Source organism: Octodon degus, unplaced genomic scaffold (assembly GCF_000260255.1).
Source record: "Octodon degus isolate 3935 unplaced genomic scaffold, OctDeg1.0 scaffold00024, whole genome shotgun sequence".
NCBI lineage: Eukaryota > Metazoa > Chordata > Mammalia > Rodentia > Octodontidae > Octodon > Octodon degus.
The window spans coordinates 16,374,003-16,399,671 of record NW_004524600.1 but is presented as its reverse complement, the minus strand read 5'-3'; the positions used below and the strand labels follow the sequence as shown (position 1 = coordinate 16,399,671).

The window sequence follows — 25,669 nt, the reverse complement described above, 5'->3', positions numbered from 1 at the left end:
ATTTAAAACATGATGCCAGAAATTCAGAAATTTTATGCAATACAATTACAGAACATTTACGCTTAGAAAATCCTTGCCCTGGGTGATCCAAATCAAGGAAATTTATCACAGGAGAATAAACACAGGAGCGTGCATGAAGCCTCTGGCTGTGGCTTGATGCTGGTCCGTCCTTTGGACATTTACCCCTAACATAAGGCAAAGATGATGACGGGGGACTGAAAGTCAGGACTACATTCTGCTTCTCATCTAGACTGCTGTCACTTCATAACTCCTAAATTCAGTATTTCCACTTCCAGTGCCAGAAAAATAATACCTCTACCTAAGGAGAAACTGTTGTAAGAATTGACTAAAGTAATGGAATGAAAATAATGCATACACCTTATGCAATATTTAGGCATATGCAATGTACAAAATAATGCAGCATGACTCATTCTAATCAAGTCTGATTCTACCTCAAAATGGAAAACATCTGTTTTCATTGAAAAATGCTTTATATCTATTTATAATTATTGATCAATATGAGTCAAGACTAGATATGTAATCTGAAAATTTTCCTAAAGAGTTGGAGGAAAAAAATGAAAGAAAATTTAGTAGGAAATTGGTAAAGGGCTTACCCTTTATAGAAGTAGCTGGCTTCTGAGCAGTCCAATGGGAAAAGACTGGTTATATAATCCTCTTTCTGAGAAAGAAGACATTGAGAAGCAGTAGGGAAGAAATCACTAGCATTTACTGTCAGGTACAGGGCCTGGTGGTACACAGTTAGAGCAAAGTTTATACAGATTACCTATAAATGTCTTTAAGCTGAACTGAAGACCCATGTTCAGCCTCAGAAGTTTCTTCTTTGTGTTAAATAAAATCTGCTTTTAGCACTGGCTTTCATACTCGGTTCAGAAACAATACTTTCTACTATGAAAGGAGAACTAAATTTGGTAAGTTTAAACAGAAGGATTTTCCAGTTCACATAGGAAGTAACTGTCATAGTATTTCTAATTCCTTCCAGTTCTCCAAGACTTATTTAAAAGAAAAGTAAAATTTCTCCTTTTCATTTTTTGCCTGTCACTGCTGTAGCTGATGCTATGGTTCATTTGCATCACCCTTTACTTTATTTATTTATTTATTTATTTATCTATTTATTTATTTATTTATTTTTTGCGGAACTGGGGATTGAACTCAGACCTTTGCACTTGCCAGGGAAGAGCTTATTCCTCTGAACCATCTCCCTGGCCCCCACCCTTTACTTTATGAGGGTTTAAAAATTAAAACATTTTTAGTAAAGATATAATATCCCATCGACGAACGTATTACATCTGAAAACAACTTAAAATTACAAATACCCCTCCCAAAGAAACAGGATTAGAGCAAGATGGGATGCCAGGCTTTCATAATCAGACCAAGATGAGACATTGTACTTTCACAATACACATGTTTTGGTACTAAATCATTAAATAATTTACTAAGATTTTTCTGGATGCTATCAGATTATGAAAGAATGATCTATGTCAATTAATCTCAGAAGGATTCTTAAAGTGAAAAGACTTTTAAATCAAAAGCAAATGTATGCAAACGTAAATCCCTTAAGTCTGTTCACAGCCAAACAACTAGCTCCCTCTACAAACACACACACACACACACGCACACACGCACACACGCACGCCAGTCTGAGCACTCACGCTCGATGGTATGGCCCTGTGCAGATGCTTCTGTGATCACTTCAGACAGGAGGTTTCCGTCTCCACCTAATAATGGAGTTTTGATAACAGATGACCTCAGTCTCTTAGAATGAGTTTGTTCTTGCACCATTAATTTAAAAGAACAGTAAGCGGTGCGGGGTACAGAACAAAACAGCTCTGTGCCGTGCGAGGAGGCAGCCTTCAGAGCGACACCCATCTTGAACTATGTTCAAATTTTTCTTTTAAAAAATATGCAAATTATGATCAAAACAAATACTGTAAATAATTAGGCACACTGAAAAACGCCAAGAGCATTTCTACTGTCTGGATTTTTAAGTTTCCTATTAATTGTAAGAGTTTTGGAAATTCATGATTTGCAGCAATGATGACAAAGGGAGACAAAAAGGCGAATTACTTTTTAAAGATAATTTTCTGTATTAGGAGGGAGAGCAGAGAAGAAGAAAATGAGTTTAGTGTGCCACGGTCCACTGCTTTAAATCTGCTTGCATTTTTTTTTTTTTTTTGCATTATTTTGAAAACAACTTGTTTAAGATTAAGTAGAATTACTTTGCAGGCACATTTAAAAGCTACGATTTGTAATTCTTTTACCTCTTGTTTTTCTTCACTGTTGACCCAACGTAGATTATTGTGCACATTAAGCAAGCACTCTCTCTGAGTTACACCGCAGGCCTTCTTAAGTCTGATTCTGTATCTGCATACTATTACCCAATCATCTAAATACATGTGTGTTCTGCAAATATACCTAATACTTCATATGCATGGTTGGTTGATTATACTGAACCCATATTTCAACATCGTAATTCTATAATGAATTTCTACATTTAAATTTTTTTAAAATTTTATGTATTTGGTACAGGGTCCCACTACACAGCTCAAACTCACAGTGATGCTCCTGTTTTCAGCCTCCCCAGCGCTGCGACTACAGGCGTGCACCACCATGCCCAGGCTATGTGGCCGCCTCGGAGCATCCGGGGGCAAGGCTATCACGGCATGTGATACTGGGGATGGAGCGCCGTTCTCTGCACTTGCCTAAGCGCGTGTTTAGTGCCCTGAACTATCTCACCAGCCCTGAATTTCTACACTTTACTTATCACCAATATTCATAAAACTAATACATATTAATGGAATTTTAGGTAGGCTTTACTTTTTCTACCATACATAATATTAAATTGCTATCTTCATATATAAGGTCTTCACTTCTGTTAAATTATTTTTTTCAGTACACTTCCCTGTAATTATCAAAATCAGCTTCCTGAATGAACACTCCATGCTGGGCTATTTTGAAAAATCAAATAGCTATTATTTTAGTGTAATAAATCCACTAATACTATAAGAAATATGAATTTTTAATCTAAAACTACTCATTTACATGCTGTGTTAGTTGATACACTGAGTCAACTTGGCTGAATCAGCTCCGCAGGTGGGCAGGGCCCAGGAATTGAGAAAGGCAGGAAGCTGCCTGCCTGGTTTCCTTCCTTCCTTGGGGAAGTCTCAGTCTTCGGAGGAGCTTGACCTCCATAGCTGCGCCACTTTGGAGGCGCTCCGACCTTCACTATGGAGCGCTGGTCTTTGCAGTCAGCGCAGAAGGAAGAGCAGAAGGAAGAGAGAGGCTTGATGGACACCGCAGCTGCTGCTCCTCTCTGCTCTTCATTGTTTTCTGCCGCATGAACTGCTGTTGTTTGCCTTAGAGCCAGCGGAATATGGACTGAACCCTTCAGTAACTGTGAGCTAAATAAACCTTTCCTTCCTTCATTTTGAGTGTTGGGTATTTGTCCCAGCAAGGAGAGAAGAGTAGCTAAGACACATGGGAACCTTATGAGATAAAGTAATAAATGTTCATATCACTAACATTATATTTATAAATAACTCACTGACTATAAGGATGTGTTTAGTTTGATGTTAAAGAATATGGGATATAAGTACTGAATTTAGAATTATTTGGACTTTAATAAATAAAAAAAAATCACGTTAAAAATATTACACATTTGGATTTTAGAATTTTTCCCCTTGAAAGTAACGTATGGTTCAGTTAAAGTCACAGACCGACTCATAACATAGCTAAATCAAACTAATGGACTCCCAGATCGCAGTGCTCTTCACACCCTGGAGCCTCAGCCCAAGATTCTGCTGAGCTCTGAGTCTCGCGGGAGATGAAGAGAACATGAAAGTGGATCTGAGACAAAGTCCCAGTCTTCTCCACTCCCAGAAAAAGGGGAGAAAGGTGAGATATGTGAGGAACAAATACCATAAATACCACAGGGATTACTCAGCCAACAAAAGACAGTAATAAATAAACTTGAGGCCTTTTGACATTGTGCCCCTAAGTCCAGGGTTCTGATGTTATCAGCGCTTGAGAAGTGTTTCTCCGGTCTACACAATTTTTAGTATGATGGGCCCTCCATGGATCAGAAATTTTTAGAAAATAAAACTGTACTGAAGATGTACAGACATTTATTGTCATTATTCCTTAAACAGTACTTTACAATTGTTTACATGATATTTATATTAAACACAGTAAGTAACCTTTAGATGATTTAAAGCACACAGATGGTTGTGAATATCAAAATGTGATGCTATCTTAGAAAAGGGACTTCAGTGCCTGCAGAACTCAATGCCCAAAGGCATCCTGGGACCAATTCTCTGTGTTAACAGGTAACTTCATATATCAACAGAGGCTAAGTTACTTAAATTCAGAGTGGGCCACCTGAATTTACAGCACTTTAAATAATCCAAGTAAATCTGTTCCCACATATAACTAAAACACCTATCTGTGCCACGTTCTGCTTTCTTCTAACAAAGCTTTCCTAGCCTTCACATCAAACCTGTGGAATAGCTGGGTTACTCAACTCACAAATGTCATATTTTAAGTAGTGTGTTTTAATTTATTTTTATTGCACTACTTCTGTTCTCTTGGTTTCTTGCAGAACACAATATGTAGCTACATCCTCTACCTTCAAACACTGATAATCAATATATCTAATCAGGGCTTGGGAGATAGCTCAGTGGGATAAGCGCCTGCATGGCAAGTGAAAGGTCCTGAGTTTGATCTCTGGTATTGCAAAAAAAATTCTTTAAAAAGATATATAATCAATATGTATACTAAACACTAAAAATCAATATACATATATTGTGGCAAAACACAGAATATGTCCAAACTGCTAGAGAAGACCAAAAGAGAGATGGGAGAACACATTGCCTGTCTTTCTGTCCTTATTTTGAATGTTCCCTGCATGAAGAAACAGTTGAGATAGGTTGAGACAGGGGCACTTGCTGAGGAGGCGAAGGAGTGGCAGAAGCAGGCATGCACATGGAGTATCAGGGTAAAAAATGCTTTTTAATGCCAGGCTATCTGTGAAGAAGCAGTGGATACAATTGAGAAAATACTGGTTGAAGATACATGGTGAAGACCCTCAAGGATCAATCAATAAGGGCCCTAATTCTTCCAGCAACTGCCAACACTTCCAAGTTGCACAACAAATCACAATTTAGGAAATTTCTATATAGAAGTGGTTTCTTGCGAGAGTGCAGAGGAAGACAGGAGTCAGCAACACTGCTTTCTGTCATTACAAAGGCTGACACAAGAGACAGTGAGGGCCTGTGTTGGAAGGAAGGCGCTGGAAACCCCATGAACAAAAGACGGTCTCCAAGCTAGCAGTGGGTGAGCTACCACGGGAGGTACTGCACAGGAGAGGTAAAGATAGCCTTTGAAATGGTGATTTTGGATGCAGAAAAATGGTAATGATACTAACACTGAATGCAGAGAAGGGAACACAGAAATTGAAGAAGACTTTAGGTTGTTACACTTGTATTTACCTCATTTTCCAGATTAATCTCCTCTCATGACTTTCTTCATAAAACACACTGAATGGGGGATGTATGCTTATTGTGTTGCTCACAAACTAATTTTTGTAGTTGGAGTTCACATTACGATCATATAACTAACATATACATTGGCTATAAAACAAAGTGAAAATATATGATTGCATGAAAGCTTACTTGAATGGATAAGATATTTGTCTAAAAGAGGAACACAATGGCTGCTCAATTAAGTACAGAGGACACAACTTTTTATGAATGGAGCTAAGACTTAAAAATAAGAATTGTACATTTAGATCACCTCACGATATGTCCAGAAATTGAAATTTAAAATCTCACCATGGATGTGTCAGAGGCGTGATTTTTGCACAAAAGCCAACAGCGAACTCCAATAAGCAAATCTAGCCTTAAAATAAATAACTGAACTCTATGCTCAATGACTGGGAAATCAACAGCAGCTCAGCAGCTCGTACTTGGAGTGCAGAGGCAACGGCGGGGGCTCCTGGCCTGGCGGTGCACTTCTCCTTCCATCACAGACAACAATAAAACCGGGGAAAAAAGAAAGTGCTGGCAAGTATTTTCGGAGAGGGAAGAGCTAGCAACCAGACTCTGATCTTTGAGAGGATGGAAGAACATGAGACGAACAACAGGTTGACTCTGGTTTTCTGTTTTGCCACACTTTCCAAGTCCTTGCTGGAGTTCAAATAAAAAACAGCAGTTTCACTGGAGCTGAAAGACACATAAAACTTCTTCTGTCTGACTGCCATATACACTTGGTTCTAAAGTATCATTGGGATCTTAATAACAGATATTTAAGAAAATAGAATGTTACCTAGTCAATGCCTATAGTCAATGTTAACAGCCTATTATCATAGGCCCAACACAGAGCAAGATATATGTTTAATTAGCTTAATTTTAAACTTGTATAAAACAAGGGTCAGACTGCAATAAAAAAGTTAAGTCACCTTCTCTGTAATACTTACTGAAGTTCAAAATTCTACCACTTTTTAACCTTTGGATGTACTCTTGACCATCCAGTAAGGACAGCAGTTGGCTTTCAAGAGACACTTTTGTGTCACTTGTAAATCACCTGCGATTGTAATATTAACAGTTGATGATTAAGGGCCCTGTTATTCCACTTCACTCAATAATGCACTGTCACTCTACCCTTCATAGGTAAAACGTGACCTTTATCTAGAGGGACAGTCACGCCAGGTGCTTCTTTGGAAATGAGACAATCTTGAGTGATGCTTTCAACCCAAGTGACTTCTCAAGCCACAAACAGAGCAGAACACATAAGCCCTCAGTCACACACCAGATGCAGAGACTACTCTAGGCCCGAATTTCCAAGTGTTTGAGTGGAATTTTTTTTCTGGTTCAGGCTTTCTATTTCCTGAGTAATCTCAATCTAATTTATAGAGACATTTGTGAAGTTTTTTTTTTTCTTTTTTTTTTTTTTCACAAAGATCAGGAGCTTTTAAAATGAGGATAAATCATTTTATAGTCAGTAAATGATAGACCACTGTGTTAAAGTAAACCAAAATAATCAGAAATACAAAGACAAAGAATGACAACATATGGAGTAAGTTTTCTTAGGTCATCCTTTTTTTTTTTTTGTAAGTTTTCTTAGGTCATCTTTTTTTTTTTTTTTTTTTTTTGCAGAACCAGGGACTGAACTCAGGCTTTTGCACTCACCAGGCAAGTGCTTATTCTTCTGAGCTATCTCCCCGGCCCCCATGCATATTTTTAATCATTAATGTTTATTAAAGGTGACAAATCAAAAATATCAATAAGCCTCCCACATATTTGTACTTAGAAGCAACTTCCAATATATGTAGGAAAATATAACTAAAGGGCTGACCAAATAGCTCAGTGGATTAAAGCGCCTACAAGCAGGCTCAGGGGCCAGGAGTTCAATCCCTGGGCCTGCAGTGCCAGCCCCATCCCCAGGGCACGCTGAGACTGCAATTGAGACTGGGCGTGGTGGTGCATACCTGTAATCCCAGATCTTGGGAGGCTGTAAACAGGCAGATCACTACAAGTCAGATCTAATAGTGAGACCCTGAACACCCTGCAGACCCTTCCCTAAAATACAGAAAAAAAAAATCTATATCTGTATCTATATCTCTATATCTATCTGTCTGTCTGTCCATCTATCTATCTAAAACTGAAGAGACATGCTAGTTCCTGCATTAGTTTTCATTCAGTGGAAGAAAGAAGCTCTCAAGCGAAGGAGCTGCCTGGTTATGTGAACTCTGAACTTAAGTCAGAAACCCAGCAAGATGACAGACCTTGCAAAAGTGTGTTCACCATCAACCCTCAAAATTCTCCACCACTGAGAATATTTGCATAAACACACTAATACATAGAGAGTAAAACTGAGAATTCCTTTTTATTGGGTGAAAAGTATTCCAGCAAATGCAGCAAAGAATCTGTGTTTTAGAAAGTTATTAAGTTTTGGTATATCTAGCAAAATTCTCACAGTACTGGAACTCTAGCAGCTCTGGAATTCTAGCAGCTCTGGAATTTTATTTCTTGAGGCCTCAATTTATTTCCAGTACTTTTTCATTGTACTGGATTTTAAAAATTGTACTGTGTGCTCTAAAATGCATAAATGCTAAGTATACTCTTCGATGTTCTCTGATGAATGTCCACCCTTGTGTCACCGTATGTCAATCGCAGTTTGGAATATTCTTCTAGACCAAGCATATCTTTGTCTCCTTCTGCCAGTGAAACACCTAACTTTGCCTCCGAGGAAGTTGTTCATGCCTTTGTTCGCTAGCATATGTCTTTAACTGCACCAATCCCACTGCACTGAACTGGTGGAGTTACTTGGCCTAGGCAGCATCACCTCTCCATGCCATCCTGCAGTCTGCCTTCCCACATACCGCCTCCTTCTCTTCTGCACACACCCTTTACTGTACTAATAAGAAGTGCTGATGTTTCAAGAAAATCAGTGTCAACGTGTCTGTGAGTTTGCCCTCACTCTGCCTGACTCACCCCTCTCTACTGCCAGGCCTAGTCTCACTTTCTAATATTGTCAGGACTGGTACTCATTGTATACAAGCCACTCCCACTTCTGCTTAAAACTTTTAGGGTTGTAGAGAGATCTATTAAAATGATGAAGTCATATCAGTTTTTAAATACGTTGCTCATGATGTCTACTAGAAGACATTTCACATTTTCTCTTCTACGAAAACCATTCTGAGACCTCTTCTGTTGCTACCTGATGTCAAGCTTACAATTTTTATGAATGACATACTATCTGGCATCAACATTCTGCCTTGTGTCAGTTTCCCAATAAAGATTTTTTTTTTTTAAATTTTATTTATTTGTGTGTGTGTGTGGCCAGCTCAGCCCACCAGGGGGCGGGGCTGGCTGGCATGTGGTGCTGAGGGATTGAACCGCGGTTCCTGTGCTTTGCTAAGCTTGTTCTAAGTAGGTGCTTTAGACCACTAAGCCATCTCACCAGCCCTCCCAATAAAGATTTAGCTTTGAATGTCCTAAGAAAAAGTGACAGATAGATAGATAGGTAGACAGATATAGATAGTTACATAGATACAGATTGATAGATATAGATAGTCAGACATACAATGTTCAAATATGTTGATGTTATTACAATACAGTCTTTAGCTTTTAAATATACCTACGAGAAGCAACACTAACTCTGTGTTCTTTATAACACTTTAATCGCTACCATGTTTACACAAATATTGTCTACATTTTAATAACAGTAGATAGAAAAGGCCTCAGCTAACATGCCTCCTCCACCAAGAGAAACCCAACATTCCAGCAAGCAGCTTGAAAGGTGACCCAACTCATTCAGTACGTGGACACATCTGCGGTGGCACAATCTAGTCTTATGTTTGCAAATACAGTCTCTTACACACAGCAGAATGGCTTAAAATGCAAAGAGAACTCATTAATTGGTTATAAAAGAGGTACACTGTTCTAATCAGGTGATAGAAAGTAATAGGAATCTAACCAAACCTCAACTGTGACCACAGCATGGACCAAGCTGGACGACAACATGATAAGTCAACTCAGCAAAGCTCTGACAGAAAATTAATTACAAGCTATATGGTTTGTTCAAGTTCAGATCTTCACCTGCATTGAAATAGATATTCTGTGGTCTTAAGCTTCCCACCGATAACATATTTTCAGATTAGAGGTCTAAAGAAAGATAAGATTAGCAGTCTGAATAACAAGCTAATATTGTCCTCTGAAAAGCCAGCAGGTCACAGTATGACAGAAGGAATTCAGGAAGCACAAAGGCTACTTTTCCACAACCTGAGCCTGCGTATCTGTAGCTCAGCCTCCCAAAAAACAAATACCTGACATCCAGGAAAATTATCTCTAAGAGTCTGACTTTATTTCTGATAGAACCATTACTGAGGCCCCTGGAATCACTGTGATTAGAATCTGTCATCCTCCAATTTAAAATTCTGTCCCATAAGGCCAGTAAGCCAGCAAAAGTATTATTTATACTCAGTAGGGGCCAGTATCAACCTGTACATGATGCCGTATTTCTGGACATATATGTAGAGTATAAAACAAGTTAGGAAACCTACAAAAAGAAGTGTAGAGGTGTATATAAAAGCAATGATTAAGATTCCCATTCAGTGTACCCCTTTCCAGATCTGTGTTTTATTTTAATAGTACTGTTTAAAGTTCCAACTAAGTAAAAAAATTTTCTAAAAAGATTTTTTACCACTCTTGGGGCCTTTTTCATTCTTCACTAGCAGTAAGTTTCTAGCAAGACATTTTACAAAAAGCCTGATTTTTAATAGGCTTATATGATCTGTTATTGGGGCTCTGGTATAATCTCTCTCTTTTTTTTTTTTTTTTTTTTTTTTTTGGTATAATCTCTTTATCTAAACCAACAGCACCAAGCCTGAAGCAGAATGTATTAGAGGGATGCATTTTTTTCATTCCTAAAAGTTGACTTCTTAAGGAAAATGTTTTAAAATTTCTAAACCACAAGTTTAACACAAAGCTGGTATAGGAATGACTATAATCTAAGATATTTTGACATGAAATGCATCTTAATTCAAACTATTTATTTCTCAGAAAGTATTTCATTCAAAAGATTTAAAAGGTTACATGACTGCAAATATTTTTACAGTTTTTTAAAATACCAAGATAGTCTTAACTATAGAATGTTCACATTAACATAGTTCCTATTTGGCCACTGAATTCCACTTTGAGAATACTTTTAGGACCTCTGAACTGGTAATAGCCACACCCACGAGCTGCCAAGAGACCTTATTTTCTTTTCAGGCATTGAATTGTCTTAGTTCAATGGAGGGAGAGGGTATTTCGGGCTTCCTGATCCTTTTGGGATTAACATATTATCTCATCCAAATTTCAAATTTTTCTCCTTCTGCTACCTACCCTGCAAAATATATTTCACTCGTTAAAACTGGAATACATTTTTTCTGACCTATGTCTCTTTCTCTCTCTTTCTTTTGATCTCTCTTCTCCTCTATTTTGTTCTTTTCCGCATTCTTTCTTTACTGAATACTATGACCTCACATCTTTAGTAAGAACAGTGCCAAAACCACACATTCTACTTGCTGGAACAAAGATTTCTTAAACAACTAGTGGCCTGAAAAAGGGTATAAAATTTGTACCTACCAGAAACTCAGAGTTGCCATATATCTTCAAAGTCCAAATTTTCCCGGGTTTATTTTGTCCAAGAATGTCACCTGTTCCGTCTCTAGGCCTAGTTGACTATAAAAAATTAGCTGCTAAAACTGAAAGGAACTATACACAGAAGAAACTTTTGAAATAAAATAAGTAAAACCCTGTGTTCACTTAAAAACCAGCACACCCGCTCACCATGATTAATCGGTAGGCTGAGAAGGCCTGCAAGGTTCCTAACATAAATCTGCAATTTGTTCATGTACCAACTGCCAGTGACAGGGGATGTGAAGGGGAACTGGCTCGATTTTATGAGCAACCAATTATGAGGGCAGCTCCATGGTATTTAATGACATCATCTCACTAGCCCTGGCATAGTTCTTTAGAATAAAATCTGTTAGTGCCGCCAAAGGACCACTCTTCCTATATCTAGCCACCAGCATCTGATTCCTCCTGGCTTTACTACTCCAAAGTAAAAATGACATTTCTCTCAACTGGTTGTTTCTTCTTCTTATTATTGGTATTGCTGTTGCAATATTATCCTTTAAGTGTTGTCAGTTTCATAAATGTCCCCATCATGACTCGGTGATTATCACTGTGGCATCAAGGTAAAGTCATTGTCACTTTTTTTTTTTCAGTACCAAGGATCGAACTCAGGACTCTGCATATGCCAGTCAGGTGCTTATACCACTGAGCTGTCTCCTCAGCCCTCACCCATGTTTAAGTCACTGACATTATAACTGCTCATATAGGATTTCATATTTAACTTTATCAAATTCAGATCATCCAATGGTACATGAAGGAAATTATCTAGAAAAAAACCTTCAAAAACATTTTGTATAAAACTGTCTATGCTTTATTTGTTTATTCCAAGGTCTGGAACGCAGAAAGCTTTAAAGAATGACTTGAAGCATTCTGAATCTCATTTAAATACATACATCCACTCATATATACAAACACGCATTTATGTCTTAATTCCAACAAAATTAATATGTACAACCTATGTTTTTCATAATTTAAGTACATCTGTGTTGCAACCATTATTTTTTTTTTCTGTATTTAGGTCAGGATCTACAGGGAGTCATTACTCCGCATAAGTGCCTGCCAGGGAAGCAGGAAGGTCCTGAGTTCGATCCCCAGTACTAAAAAAAAAAAAAGGAAAAAAAATTATTTTTAAGAAAATGAGAGCAGAAATAGCCAGGCCAATAGGAGGTTATTACAGGTTTGCATGTGAAAGGCTGTGACAAGTTTGGCTGAGGTGACACTAGCAGAAACAATATATAAGAGTCAGATCTGCAATATGTTTTCAAGGTAGAACCAACAAGACTTGAGAAGTTAGATGTAGCAGATTTAAGAAAAGAAAAAAATTTTAAATGTATTTAATACAGGGTCTACAGGGTCTACAAGGTCTCACCATGTAGACTGGACTCCTAGTGATTTCTCCTATTTTCAGCCTCCCAAGTGTTGGAATTATAGGCAGGCACCAGCATGCCCACTCTCAATCACCAGCTCAGTGCAGGCGTGGGGGCCAGCACGCACACTGGGGATCGGACCCCGGGCCGCTGCCCTCTGCCTACACAGGCGCTTTAGTCCAATGAGCTATCAGGTGGCCCTTCCAACTATTATTTTTTTTTCAAATTTTACATTTCATTAGTATATATGAACATTGTCTGTAAAATATTTTGCATAAAGCCTTAATTGCAACTTTAGGTTACATTTAGTAAATTTAAGTTCACATCACTACAAAAAAATGGCCTTAAAATTTTGCAATGTATATATGGATCACTTTTCTGAACATTTAGAAATCTTCTGACCAAACAGAAAAATATGCACAAGTATCTACTGAGTACTTGAATGCAGAGTGCGCTATAACTGAGGCTAGGTTATAACTGCTGCTTATGATCATGGCAAAAATGAACACAAAAGCAAGCATAACACCCCCAAGACTCTTGTCTAGTCACCTGCTTTCTGGACCTGGGCTAAGCTCTGGGTCAGAAAGTCCCAGCTGAGGGCAAAGCCACTTCCCTTTGTAGTTGTGGATGTCTCAGGCTTCTCAGAACAGCACTGAGCCAAACAAGCTGCTGACAGAACAGATTTTGAGAAAAGAGAGAAAAGAGGCTGCTCCCTCAGAGCCCGTGACTAAGGCTGTCTGTGTGGAAACAGGCTCCTCGTTGCTTCGGAATCCACTGGCTCTGGGCTATTTGTTTCTCATTTTCCTTGAGGCCGTAACTTTTGCCTGCCTGAGATGTTCTCATTCATCTTTAGAGTCATGGCATGTCACATCACATAAAAAGGGGCCATTATTTGAAGCACCTTTGAGAGATTTGTACTAAGTGAAGAAAGAGCCAGAGTAACAGCTGAGTTATTCACAGAAAATTAATAGACTCATATACTTCAACAGTCTTCTCTGGCCATTTTCTAATGTACTCTTTTAAGAAGCCAAAGAAATTCATCAAATTTTTTTTTTAAAAAAATTTCAGAAGTAATGGACACGCATTGCACCGAGGCAAAGGGCTTAGAGGTGCACACAGCTCCACGGTGTTCTTCATTCTCCCATTAGGCCGGGCACCTGAAGTAACCCATTTTAAAAGCCTGGCATGTAGCATTCCTTGTTTTATTATGTTTATGAAGACTTACACAAATATATACTGTATATGCAACACGTCCCCATTTTGAAATACAACCTATTATAATTCTGGAATAGTCTTCATGGCTCTATAATTTGCCTTTTAATTTAACATTTATTATTGTGGCCAGCTTTCGAAGCCAATATACATATTTTACCACATTGTTTTGAAGGGCTACACAGTATTTTATGGTCTGTAAAATAATTGAAATAACCATTCCTCTTTAGATAAACAATCCTTTCCAATTATTCGCTATTACAATGCTACAGTTAGTGTGTCAACACATATTTCTTTACACATTCCTTTATTTTTGTAGGACAGATGCCTATAGGAGGGAAATACCAGTGCTGACATTCCTAACCTTGAAGACATGTTGCACAATTATTCTTCCAAAACACAGAGCCAACAGTGGGGTGCATGTCCATTTCCCAACCACTTTGCTGATGGTATATTAACAAATTTTCCATATGTTGTCAGGTTAGTGGATAAAAAAATTACCACATTTTGACCTTATTTGCATTTCCATGAGATCTCTTTAAATATTCAATTTATTTCGTCATAGGTCTTTCATTTTGGTTTTGTGGTTCTGGGAGTAAAGCCTAGCATACTAGGCAAGTACTCTACCCCTGAACTACATTCCCAGGTTTTACGATTCTTATTAAAAGTTACACTCAGCCCTTGCCACAAGACAATGAGGTATTTTTCTACATTGTTTTGAAAATCCTAAAAGGCAGAAATTTTCCTTGTTAAATTATTTTCTTTATGAGTGTTCCATGTGAATACAATGCTACTTCACTTTGTAGGAGACTTACATAATATTTTAATTCTATTACATATAAATTAAACCATAAATGCTTTCAGAATTAAACTATGAGGATCTAACTTGTAGTCATATGAACTAAATGTTAATCTTGTCAAAACAGGCTTTCCAAGTCACAGTCAAATTAACAATCAAGAGAATAAGGGTAATATAATAGAATGAATAGGGCTCTTCTGAATTGAGTGGGACGGAATATCTGAGGTAGCAATAATTAAAGCAAGATCAGAGTGTCAAAACTAACCAGCCTGTTCTTAGGGAGAACAGTAGGCTTAGGGCTTAGGGAACAGAGGATGCTAGAAAGGCATGCTGAGGGGCCGGGGAAATAGCTCAGTGGAATAAGTGCTTCCCTGGCAAGCACAAGGGCCTGAGGTTCAATGCCCGGTTCCACCAAAAAAAGAAAGAAAGGAAGAAGGGAAGGCAGGCAGGCAGAAGGCATGCTGAAAGAATGAAAAGGCCAACCCGTCTGGACATCCATGCAGGTAAGAGCGGTTAGGGGGCTATGCAATGGGTTGTAAAGACTGAAGAAGAAGCAGGTTTGGAGGAAAGAAGTAGAAACCAAGAGTGCTACTTGTACACATGAAGCAGAGGAGGCCTGCTGTCTCAGTTGCCCTTCTCTCATTGCTGGGACAAATACCCGACACACAAAATGAAGGAAGGAAAGGTTTATTTAGCTCACTGGAGGTTTCAGCTCATATTCAGCTGCTTCAAAGGGCAGTGTGACCTTTCATGGTGGAGGCAAAGAGCAAGGGCAAAAGGGGTGGCAGCAGCTCAGGCAGCCAGCTACCCTCTCTCCCCTCCTTACACTGTAGTGCGAATTGCCTGCCCCGGGGCAGGTGCAGCATCCACACCCACAGTAATCAAACGTGAACTCCAGAGGCTGCCCCATGACTGCACGAGGATTTGGGGGGGACAACTAGACACAAACCATAACACCTATTATCTATCTATGTGTAGTGAAGATCTGCGACTGGCAGGGGATTGGTTAAGGTCCAGAGAGGAGCTGAAACTGAACACAAAGGGTTGGGAGAAATGAACACCAAGATGCTATTTTAAAGACCCTGATTAGTGCAGGGGTCATCCAGAGCAGTAAAGAAAGTCAGGGGACGAGTACGGAGATAGACCATCACAGTTATACAGGACATGCTCGTCAGCAACGTAACGCTGAACTTGGATTCATGCAAGAAACAAGACTTCAAAATTAGACATATCTCATTACAGTACTATTTTAAGTGGTCTGTGAGTATATTTGAAGAAATCCATTTGCTGAGTTAGTGTATAAAACAAGAATTTTATATTAAAATCCTATAAAATTATATATGAATTTTACTTACACTTTAATTATAATTATATTATTAATATTATATTACATAAATTATTAATTATATTGATATCATCTAAAATATTTGGGGGAAGCACAGAACTTCAGGTACAAACATTCTGACCTTAGCAATGAGCACAGAAAACTGTCATAAAGCTTTATTCAACACACACATAAAAATCAGGAAGTGAAAGAAATTCTAAAAAAATGAAAACCTTGGGTAAGAGCAACAACTGCAGGTTGCGCTTCTCACATCTGTGAGGTGAGCATCTCCTCGTATTCTGCATTTCAGGGGCTTCCCTTGCCTCGGCCCGGGTATCCCTTTTATATGTCTACACTCATGTTCCATGCCAGTTATTCAAAAGACTAAAAAGCAAGAAAGTACATGCATCATTTAAAATGCTGACATCCTGAAGTACAATTTGGGGTTTGAAGAAACATGGAACATTCTCAAGGGCCTGACCCAGGGGCTGGGGAGATAGCTCAGTGGAACAACTGCTTGCCTCACAAAGACTGGACCTAACAAAAAAGAAAAGTCTGGGTCTCATTTCACTTTACAGTTTTCCTTGCACTGTATGATCGGTTCTTAAAGGACCACGCTGAAAATTAAGAGTTCAGAGGCTCAGTGTTACGCATCCTAAACACCGCCCCTGTCCTTAGTTCTCAGATGTCTTTTACAAATACCTTTCTTTTTCTAGGTATGACTTAGTACACATGCAGTTATTTTATAATATTCTAAAGCATACATACAAAAATTCAAACATCAGCTTTATTCTGAGTCTTTAAATGAATGTCAGCGATTTCCCAGCTAAGAACTGAAACAGTTAGTGCTTGAGATAAAGCTCTTATGTATTAACTCAAGTTGAATTTCTTGAGCTATAATAAGCAATTCTAGCAAACAGTCTAGTCTCCTGATTCCTCAAACGTCTCAATTACACTAGCATAGACATATTATAAACATAGAATGTATAAATCTTAATTAAATCCCAAGGAATAAATACATAAGAATTCAAGAATAACAATTTTCTTAATTGACATTGCAGATTTATTCTAAAGTAAATATAACAGAAAAAAAATAAAGAATGTAAAGGAGTTGATTCAGAGAAATGCAGTTTTCTCAGTGACAAAACCAAATGAAGAAACAGTTTTCTTACACACCACGCCCACTTCTCAGTCTCACTAGTTTATTTACATAATTATCTGTTTAGAGAAAATTTACTTTTCTCCAGTCAAGGAATCTAATTTCAAATATCAGGGGGAAAATGTAATTGAAAAATATACTTTAATTCTAAAGATGCTGTAATTAAATATTAAATCTTCCATACCAGATAAACTAAATAAACAGTGTAATTTAAAAAACATGATTTCAAATTCCTATTTTGTTTTGCAAAATGGTTATAGCATCAGGATGAATGAAATACCAATCTATACTTCCCATAAATAATTATATGAAAACATAAAAAGAGAACTAAGTGCTGTGTATTTATTTATTCAAAAGTAGAGGAAACAGCTAGTACTTTTTCAATGTCAGCTATGTAGTTATCTCATCACTCAACATGGGCCAAATAAATAAATAAAATTGGAAGAAAGACACCAAAGATTAAAGAAACAAACTCGCAAGAAAGTGAAATAATGATCAAAGTCATAATATTCGTGCAGAATTTAGGAGTAGAGACCAAAGAGAGACAAATGCAGGAAAGAGAGAGAGAGAGAGAGAGAGAGAGAGAGAGAGAGAGAGAGAGAGAGAGAGAGAGAGAGAGAGAGACAGAGACAGAGACAGAGACAGAGTCAAAGACAGACAAGTGGAGGTGGAGACGAGACGGAGACAGACAGAGAGACAGACAGAGGCCGAGGCAGAGAAAGGAGAGTAGGGAGAAAGTTAAGGAATCTTAAATAAATAGGACACGTGTTTGCATCGAACACAGTAACATTATTATTAAATTTAGGGTCTGAAAGAGAAAGACTTACCTGAGAGAGGAACACACAGGATACACAGAACGAGTAAGAATAGAAGGGTGCTTGGCTTCCATTTCCAATGGCACTTCCACATTCTACCGGAATAAAACATCCTGAAAGGAAAGTAACTCGAAATCAGTATGCTCAGTGCTCAGTAAAGCATGACAAATAATGCAAAAGTGTGTGTCTGCAGCAGAAACTGGACGACAAGAGGGCTCCGTCTGCCTTCTGTCTCCGGTAGTGCTGCAGATGGAGCTCAGGGCCACTGCAGGCGAGACAAGCGCTCTACCACTGACGGAGCTGCAGCTCCAGCTGCGGATGGAGATGAAAAAGTGATGACAAGGACTTCATCACCTTCTTCAAGCTAACTAGCAAAAGAATAACAAATGCACGTCCTTTATTTGCTATTTGGTGGCACTTTCCTTGTCAGAATACACTCACTGGTGGTTCCTTCATGAAAATGGGTGAATATTCAGACAACTTAACAAGAAGCATTTATTTAAAAATAAAGGGCTGGCCAAATAGCTCAGTGGATTAGGAGCTAGGGGTTCAATCCCCAGGCCTGCCATGCTGATCCCACCCCTGGGGCTGCTGAGATGGCAATTGAGAGTGGGTGTGGTGGCGCGCCTGTAATCCCAGCTCTTGGGAGGCTGTAAACAGGAGAATCACTAAGAGTCCGATCTAGTAGTGAGACCCTGAACACCCTGTAGACCCTTCAGGGGCTGGGGAGATAGCTCATGGTCTAAGTGCCTGCCTGGCAAATACAAGGGCCCGGGTTCAATCCCCAGTACCAGATGCTATGCTGGCCCAGAACCCCGGGCACACCTTGCTGGCCCTGAAACCGGGCATGGTGGCGCATGCCTGTAATTGCAGCACTGGAAAGGCTGAGACAGGAGGATCACTACGAGTCCGAGCTACATAGTGAGACCCTATACCAAATAAATATTATTTTAAAAATAATTTTTAAAAAATACAGTGATTGGGGCCAGGGAGATGGCTCAGTAGAATAAGTGCTTGCCTGGCAAGCGCAAGGGCCTGAGTTCAATCCCCGGTCCCGTAAAAAAAATTTTTAAAAAAACCCAGTGATTTCAGCTTCACAAGAAACACACCTATGTAGGCAGCAGGACACTGCTTATATCAGTTTCCAATATAATTTATCAAAAATGTAGACTTGTTATCATTTTACAGCATTTGTTACTTTACATATGAGAATACTTAGATAGATGGATACTTGAATCTCTATTTATTCACTAAAATGAGGTGCTGAAGTATTAACATTCCAAAAATGTTGAAATCTTTATATATGTACATAACAATAGATTTTGATGTCATTAATGGCCACTGAACAAGGAGTAATGGAAATCAGTAAATGATGTTGGGGGAAGGCTACTTTAAAAAGTCAATCTTCGGCACAATGATCTCATCTTTAAATTGAGAATTATATTTAATATTCAGAAAGGAACATTCATATGTTCACTGGCCCATCACCCTCAAAAGAAGTAAGCCTATGAAGGAAACAGCAAGTATAAAATCCAGTACCCTAAAGGGACCAAAAATGGGTCAGCAAAGCACCAGAGACTTGAGACAGTACAGAGCAAAGCAGTAGCGGTGAGAAACCTCCAGATCTCATGACGTTCCTTTGCCTGCAATGACACATCAAAAGCCATTTCATCACTAAAACAAAGGACAGCTAATCACAGTAATCATGCCCGCCATACAGTCTAAAGTTTCCTTCCTTAGATACATGTGAAGTGATAAATACAAAACCAGAAAAGCAGGAAGAGAAATCCTAAAATGAGCACAGCAGACACCAGGCATTCCTGCGCTTGGCTCATGACTGTGTTCAGAACCTTTACTGGGATGGACTACCTCATAGCATATAGGATGAGCCCTGGTCAGACACACCTGGGTTTGCCACTTAGGAACGAGGCGACCCTGAGGAAGTAGGCTTGATCATACTGTTTCCTAGTGCTTAGCTGTAAAATAAGGAGCTGCGATGTTCCTACTCTCCAGAGTTAGAGACAATTACATAAGATAACATCTTTTTAAAAGACAGTACTCGATAGCAAGTGTTCAAAAAATATTAGCTGTTATGATTGCTACTATCATCCCAGATACTCTAATGTAAGTGTGGATACACTATCCACAGTGAAGAAACTTAAGAAGAATGAACAATAGGCTTAATCTCACAGGCCAACACCAAGCAACTGACCTTACGGCCACTTTTGAGATTACCTGTGAACCAAAATGCAGTAAACTATTCACATCAGCTATGAACACAAAGATTCTAAGGAGCATGTGAAGCTCATGTCACACTTTGCAATCCTCATGGTAGACGTTTTAGCAACAGACAGCTTTCCTCTTGAAATTCCAACCTAGGACGAGGTTAAGAAGAGTATTTTTTTTTTCTTGTATGGAAGGTACTTTTTAAAAATACATCCACCCAAAATATTTAAAGCTAAAAATACCTACTGATTAAGGGAAGCATGTTTTATCAAACAATAAAAATAATGGATGTGGATTCTAGAAGGGCACAGACTTACACACCAGTTCCTTGGTTAACTATAGTTTAGGGTGCAGGTACTTAAAGGCTAGGTCTTTTTTTTCTTTGTAGATAGGTTATTATCCAACAAATACATCCAGAGGTAACCACTTGTGACATTTAACAGGGGATCTTGCACGGGTAGACTATAAACTCTCACATAGCAAGTTCACTCATTTGGAAGAATGGGCCTATTTCCCATTGATGGTGGATGAATGAGGTGCTCTCCGTTCATGCCAGAGATGAATGGGCATGCTACTGAAACAAAAGAACAATTATATATTCTCAGCAGTCGGGAGATGGAGGGACAGAATGAAGCTTAACCTCATTTAGCAGAGAAAGAAAGTGAGGCCCAGTACAATAAAAGGGGAGACCAATAAAATCTGGCCTCCAACCTTACAGATATGAACTGGAGGAAATATCAATCCAAGTGAGCTCCCAGGGCACAGGATGATTCTCCTTGTAACATGTGCTCTTAAGGTTATACATATAAAAGGACTCACTCTTCACCGCGTAGCTCACTCACGCCACTTCTTTTACCATACTCATGCAGCTTCTTTGCTATAAAAGTTTCTGACACTTTGGGATTCCATATCCAATCGTAAAGTTGTTTTACCCAAGCTGACTGCATCTTATCAAGTCATAGTTGCAAGTGACAACCATGGCTTGATGCGTCCCAGGGCTCTAGGCTCTATCATTTCAGACAGAGAAGGAGTCTGTGGCAGCATAAGAACTTGTGACCAAACATAAACCATATGACATGCCAACTTTCATCCACTTTACTGTTTACTGAAGAACAGAAACAAATAAATTAAGAATAGAACAGAGGAAGGAACGCACTGTGTGTATCTTCTCAGGGGATCACTTAGTGAAGACACATCCCTGAGATTCAAACAACTTTCTCCCAAGAGTGGAAAATCCCAAACAGGGTTACTAAGATTCTAAGGAGGTGCTACAGTGTCTGTCATTTTCATTGTGGTCTCAAAGTTATATTGAAAAGAGCTGGAACATTTTTTTAAGTAAAAAAAGTCACTGATTTGCACGATGGCTCTAAAATTTATGCAATAAAATACATCATCTCACAAATGAATGGACTAAGATATTAAACAGTTTGCCCCAAATCACATTGTGTCACCCCACTTTCAACTGAACTGTACTTTTAAAAAAAAAAACGCTACTACTGGATGAGTCTTGATTCAGAAAGCTTTAGAATGTAGCCCTTCTAGATTGCTTTAACAGGAAGATTGCCCCTGGCAGGCATGATTTCATCCAAATGTATCACTGAAATAACCTAAAAAAATCCTGTCATCTCTCTTCTCTCTGTACTCCCAAGGGTTTCCACAAAGTCACAATTTAAAGAGAACTTAAACTATTTTGAAACAAGGAGAAAATGGTACAGTACTAATTCATTAATATAAGAAACAGTCAAAATTCACTTCCATGCTCATATCCCAAGTATGTTTCTCTGGCCAATCTCTTCATAAAAAAAGTTGAGGAGTGGCAGAGAAAATAACTTAATTCTTACAGAGTAAAAAGAATAGTAATCTGGTTGATTCAAGTCTTCTCATATTAGTATTTCTTCTTCTCGTCAATAATCATGTTCTTGAGCATAAGCAATGTATTTAAAAAAGAAAAAAAAGGAGAAAATGGAATTTCATCAATTTAAGTCCTTTTATTGAAGTTGGGTTTGCCTCCACTTTTACAAAAATCTGATTTATTCTTAAAATTAAGATTTTACAAGTCTTAAACCTTATTTGATCAAACACATGTACAATTGGTTCATACCACAGGTGAAACTCAGTCAACCTTTGGAACCATGTGTATGTGTACCCACAAGTGGATCCACGTAAAACTGGGGAAGTTGGAAGAAGAAAAAGTTGATGGTGTCAACATTCTGGTTTTCATTTCCTACTGTAGCTTTACGAAATGTTCCCAGTGGGGGAACTAGGTGAATCGGACACAGCATCTTTCTCTACTTTAACAACTATATATAGAAATATAAATACCTTAAAATTTTCCACTAAAAACATAAACCCTGAAGCCCTGACATATACAACTTACTCTCAGATGATTCAGAAAAATACTTCTGTGGGTGTGTGGGTAGGGGTAAAGAGAAAAGGGAATGATTTTTTTTTTTTTAAAGCCAGGGTCAATATTTAGGTGATTCTGAGTAAAGGATATGCAAGTGTTCTTTGTACTTTAATTCTCTCAATCATTTTGAAAGTTTTAAATTATTTCTAAGTACATTGAATACACAATTTATACTGAAACATATCAGTGTTTTTACTTCATGATACTGTCATCACTGTTGAATATCATTGTTAGGTTGTTTTTTTTTTTGTTTTTGTTGTTTTTGTTGTTGTTTTTTTTTTTTTTTTTGGTGGTGCTAGGGATCGAACTGAGGACCTTGCACTTGCCAGGCAAGCACTTATACCACTGAGCTATCTCCCCAGCCTCATGTCAGTTTGGTAAAAGTAGTTTTATCTTACTTGGCTTTTCCTTCTTTGGGTTGGCATGTTCAAGTCACTTGCATCCCTTTCTACTACAGCAAAACATTTAGCTTGCTGATTTGTGATTTTTTAAACCAAATGTTAACTAAATATCTTATGCCTTTGTTATATTTACTCCAGTTTAATAGATTAACCTTGACATTTTTAAGGTATTCCAAGTAACCCAATTGTGAGTAATGCCTAAAAAGAAAAGTAAGATGATACTCAAGTTGCCACATTCAGCTTGCACAGGCACTGAGTTGTGAAACACAGATCCCTTGAATGTTATCATCCCAGTCCACGGATACACATCTTAATGTCCTAACATGTAGACAATGTAATGATGTCACCAAATTAGAAATGAAAATGAAAGAGTTCCTGCCCATGGATGCCACACATGTTGAACAATCTTTTCCTATTTAGTCTAAATTCTGAATAGTCTCTCAAAACTTTTAATCATCCTATCAGAAATGTAAACTCTGTAAGACATGCAAGCAGTTATAAAAATGGTCATGTTTAAAGAAGCAGTTTTCAGTTTATTTTTAAAATATAAGTGGAATCTCTCTCAAATCATTCTTTCCAGAACTTACAGTGACATTAGGCAGTAAAACTACAGGCTTCTAATATTTCCCAGAAGCCAGCAGACAATAGCTTCATTCACCATTCACATCAGAAAAGCACAATGTCGTGTAATTTATATAAGGCGTAAAGGGAACAGTGGCTTCATGCAACTTGAAGCCAGCTAATGCAAGTCTTAGTAACTCTATTAAATTTCTTAAGGCATGAGAAACACGCAGTCACTACAACTCCTAAATATATTTATAAAGTGTAGAATTTCAGGAACTGAGCATAACAGTACATGAATATTCCTTCTCCAGAAGGAATAGGCAAAATAGTTTGTGTACTTGAATGTATTAAAATTAGAAAGATAATATGCTTTAGTTCCCTGTGTTAGCAATTTTGAACAAGATAGGAGGGATAGTTATCTTGGAAAAATTGGCATTCTTTCCATACATTTTAACATGCTAATACCCCAAAAGAATCAAAACATCTTGAAATATTAGATATGAATACAAAGAACAAGATGAAAAGAAACAGTTATAATCCTGGAAGGCATAGAAAAACTTTCAGTCAAAACATGAATACAGAAATACAAAACAAGATACTAAACCCTGTACGAGTAAATATCCATATTTTCACCCTATAAATACACAATTTTCTAAGCACACAGAACTCAAATGGCTTATAGAAGTATTCCATTATCAGAATTTGTTTTATATTACCCACTGATCAGTCTCACATCTTTCATTTTTAAAACTGATACCTTTTTTTTTTTTTACATGTAAAAGCTTTTTTCCCGTGAGATCTCAATATCTAAGAAAGCTCAAAAGAAGCTGGATAAAGATGTGCAGTTCAATCCCCAAGTTTATTTTTCGGAAAAACTGAAGTTGACAACAAATTCATTCATTCAAACATCTTTCCTGTATATGAGAAAAAGTCTTCTATTAGACTACTGGCTGCAACCCAAAATAAATTCTCTTCAGCTATTCCTTGCTGATTTCACTGGCATAAATGAAACTTTAAAACTCACAGGTGTAGAATAACTTTAATAAAAACAAGTGGTTCGTTTCTTACTGCTTTGCACAGTACCACGAAGAGAGCTGCGGAATTCTAGGGTTATGGACTGGGCTTTCTCCTCGGTTAACGTGTGTATGGCGTAGGGGCGTTGGACAGTGAAAGGAAAGGGAAAAAGTCCTGACGGGGCAGGTCTTTTCCCAAGATACTGAACTAAAAGAGGAAATCCAAAAGAAAACAAGCTCTTGGGGAGGGGAGTCCATATCAATTTCTAAAAACTTGTACCCTAAGTAGTGGAAGTGGGTAAAATATCCACCAATGCATCTGCCCAAGAATAAATAAAACTGCAGAGGGAAAATTATACATTACAAGAAAAAGGAACTGCTTCGTTGACCACAAAAATACCCTTGGCTCTTCTAAGAAGAATCATCCTTTTTCCATTCTGGAAGCCCACGCCACCTTTCAAGGGGTCATTGCGAGGCAAGTCACCCTTTGGGTGACAATTCCGCAGAAACAAAACATTTTTGGTTTCTCTAACCCTTGCAGCCCGCCCTTCCCCTCTGCCCCCTTTAATTCTACAGGCAGCCCCCGTATCAGGTCAGATGACATTTTCCTTACATTTTCGTCTACCAAATACGCTGAGAACATTCTCTGTGCTCGTAAAAATAAAAGAGGGCGGGTTATTAGAGAGAGAGAGAGAGAGAGAGAGAGAGAGAGAGAGAGAGAGAGAGAGAGATTGAGAAAGTACCATTCAAATAACCGCGCGCGATCCAAGAGCAACTCTCCAGGCGACGGTGCCAAGGCGCCGAGTGCACCTTCGCGCGCAGCAGTACCTGCCGAGCCGTCGGCGCCGCAGCGCGCTCCTCTGGCCGGGCCAGCGTCCTGGACGGAGCCGAGATGCCTGCGGCTCCGCAGTGCACAGGGAGGGACAACACGTTTTCCCCGTGCCCCAAGCCCTGCCCTTTTTATACCGCTCCACACCGCCCCACCGTGCGCTTCACCTCTCGCCCGGGGAAAGCAGCGAGCCGCGCACACTTGTCCCGGCGCCCCCTGGCAGCGCTCCCGGTGCCTCGAGGGGCGAAGTGAAGACAAACCGGTTTCCTCCGCCAGGGCGGCCGCGCTCGGGCCGAGTCCCTGGCGGGGGAGGGGCGCGGGGCCGGGGCGGAGGTGACTTACGTGGGCCTCGCCGCGC

The 25,669-nt window shown here is 38.8% G+C and overlaps 1 protein-coding gene across 6 annotated transcripts in view; it reads right to left on the bottom strand.

The window, feature by feature from the left end:
* The window catches only part of Adgrg6 (adhesion G protein-coupled receptor G6), a 138,036-nt gene extending 112,569 nt beyond the window's left edge, over window positions 1-25,467 (bottom strand). For 3 of the 6 annotated variants that reach the window (XM_023712220.1, XM_023712219.1, XM_004628547.2), the window contains exons 1-2: window positions 25,226-25,467; window positions 17,884-17,984 (exon numbers count right to left, since the gene is read on the bottom strand). In XM_023712220.1, coding sequence (XP_023567988.1) covers window positions 17,884-17,983 — 100 coding nt within the window. In that variant the 5' untranslated portion in view covers window position 17,984; window positions 25,226-25,467. The remainder of the gene's footprint in view (window positions 1-17,883; window positions 17,985-25,225) is intronic. The other 3 variants (XM_023712221.1, XM_023712222.1, XM_023712223.1) reach the window with 1 other exon arrangement.
* Between the last annotated feature and the right edge of the window lie 202 nt (window positions 25,468-25,669).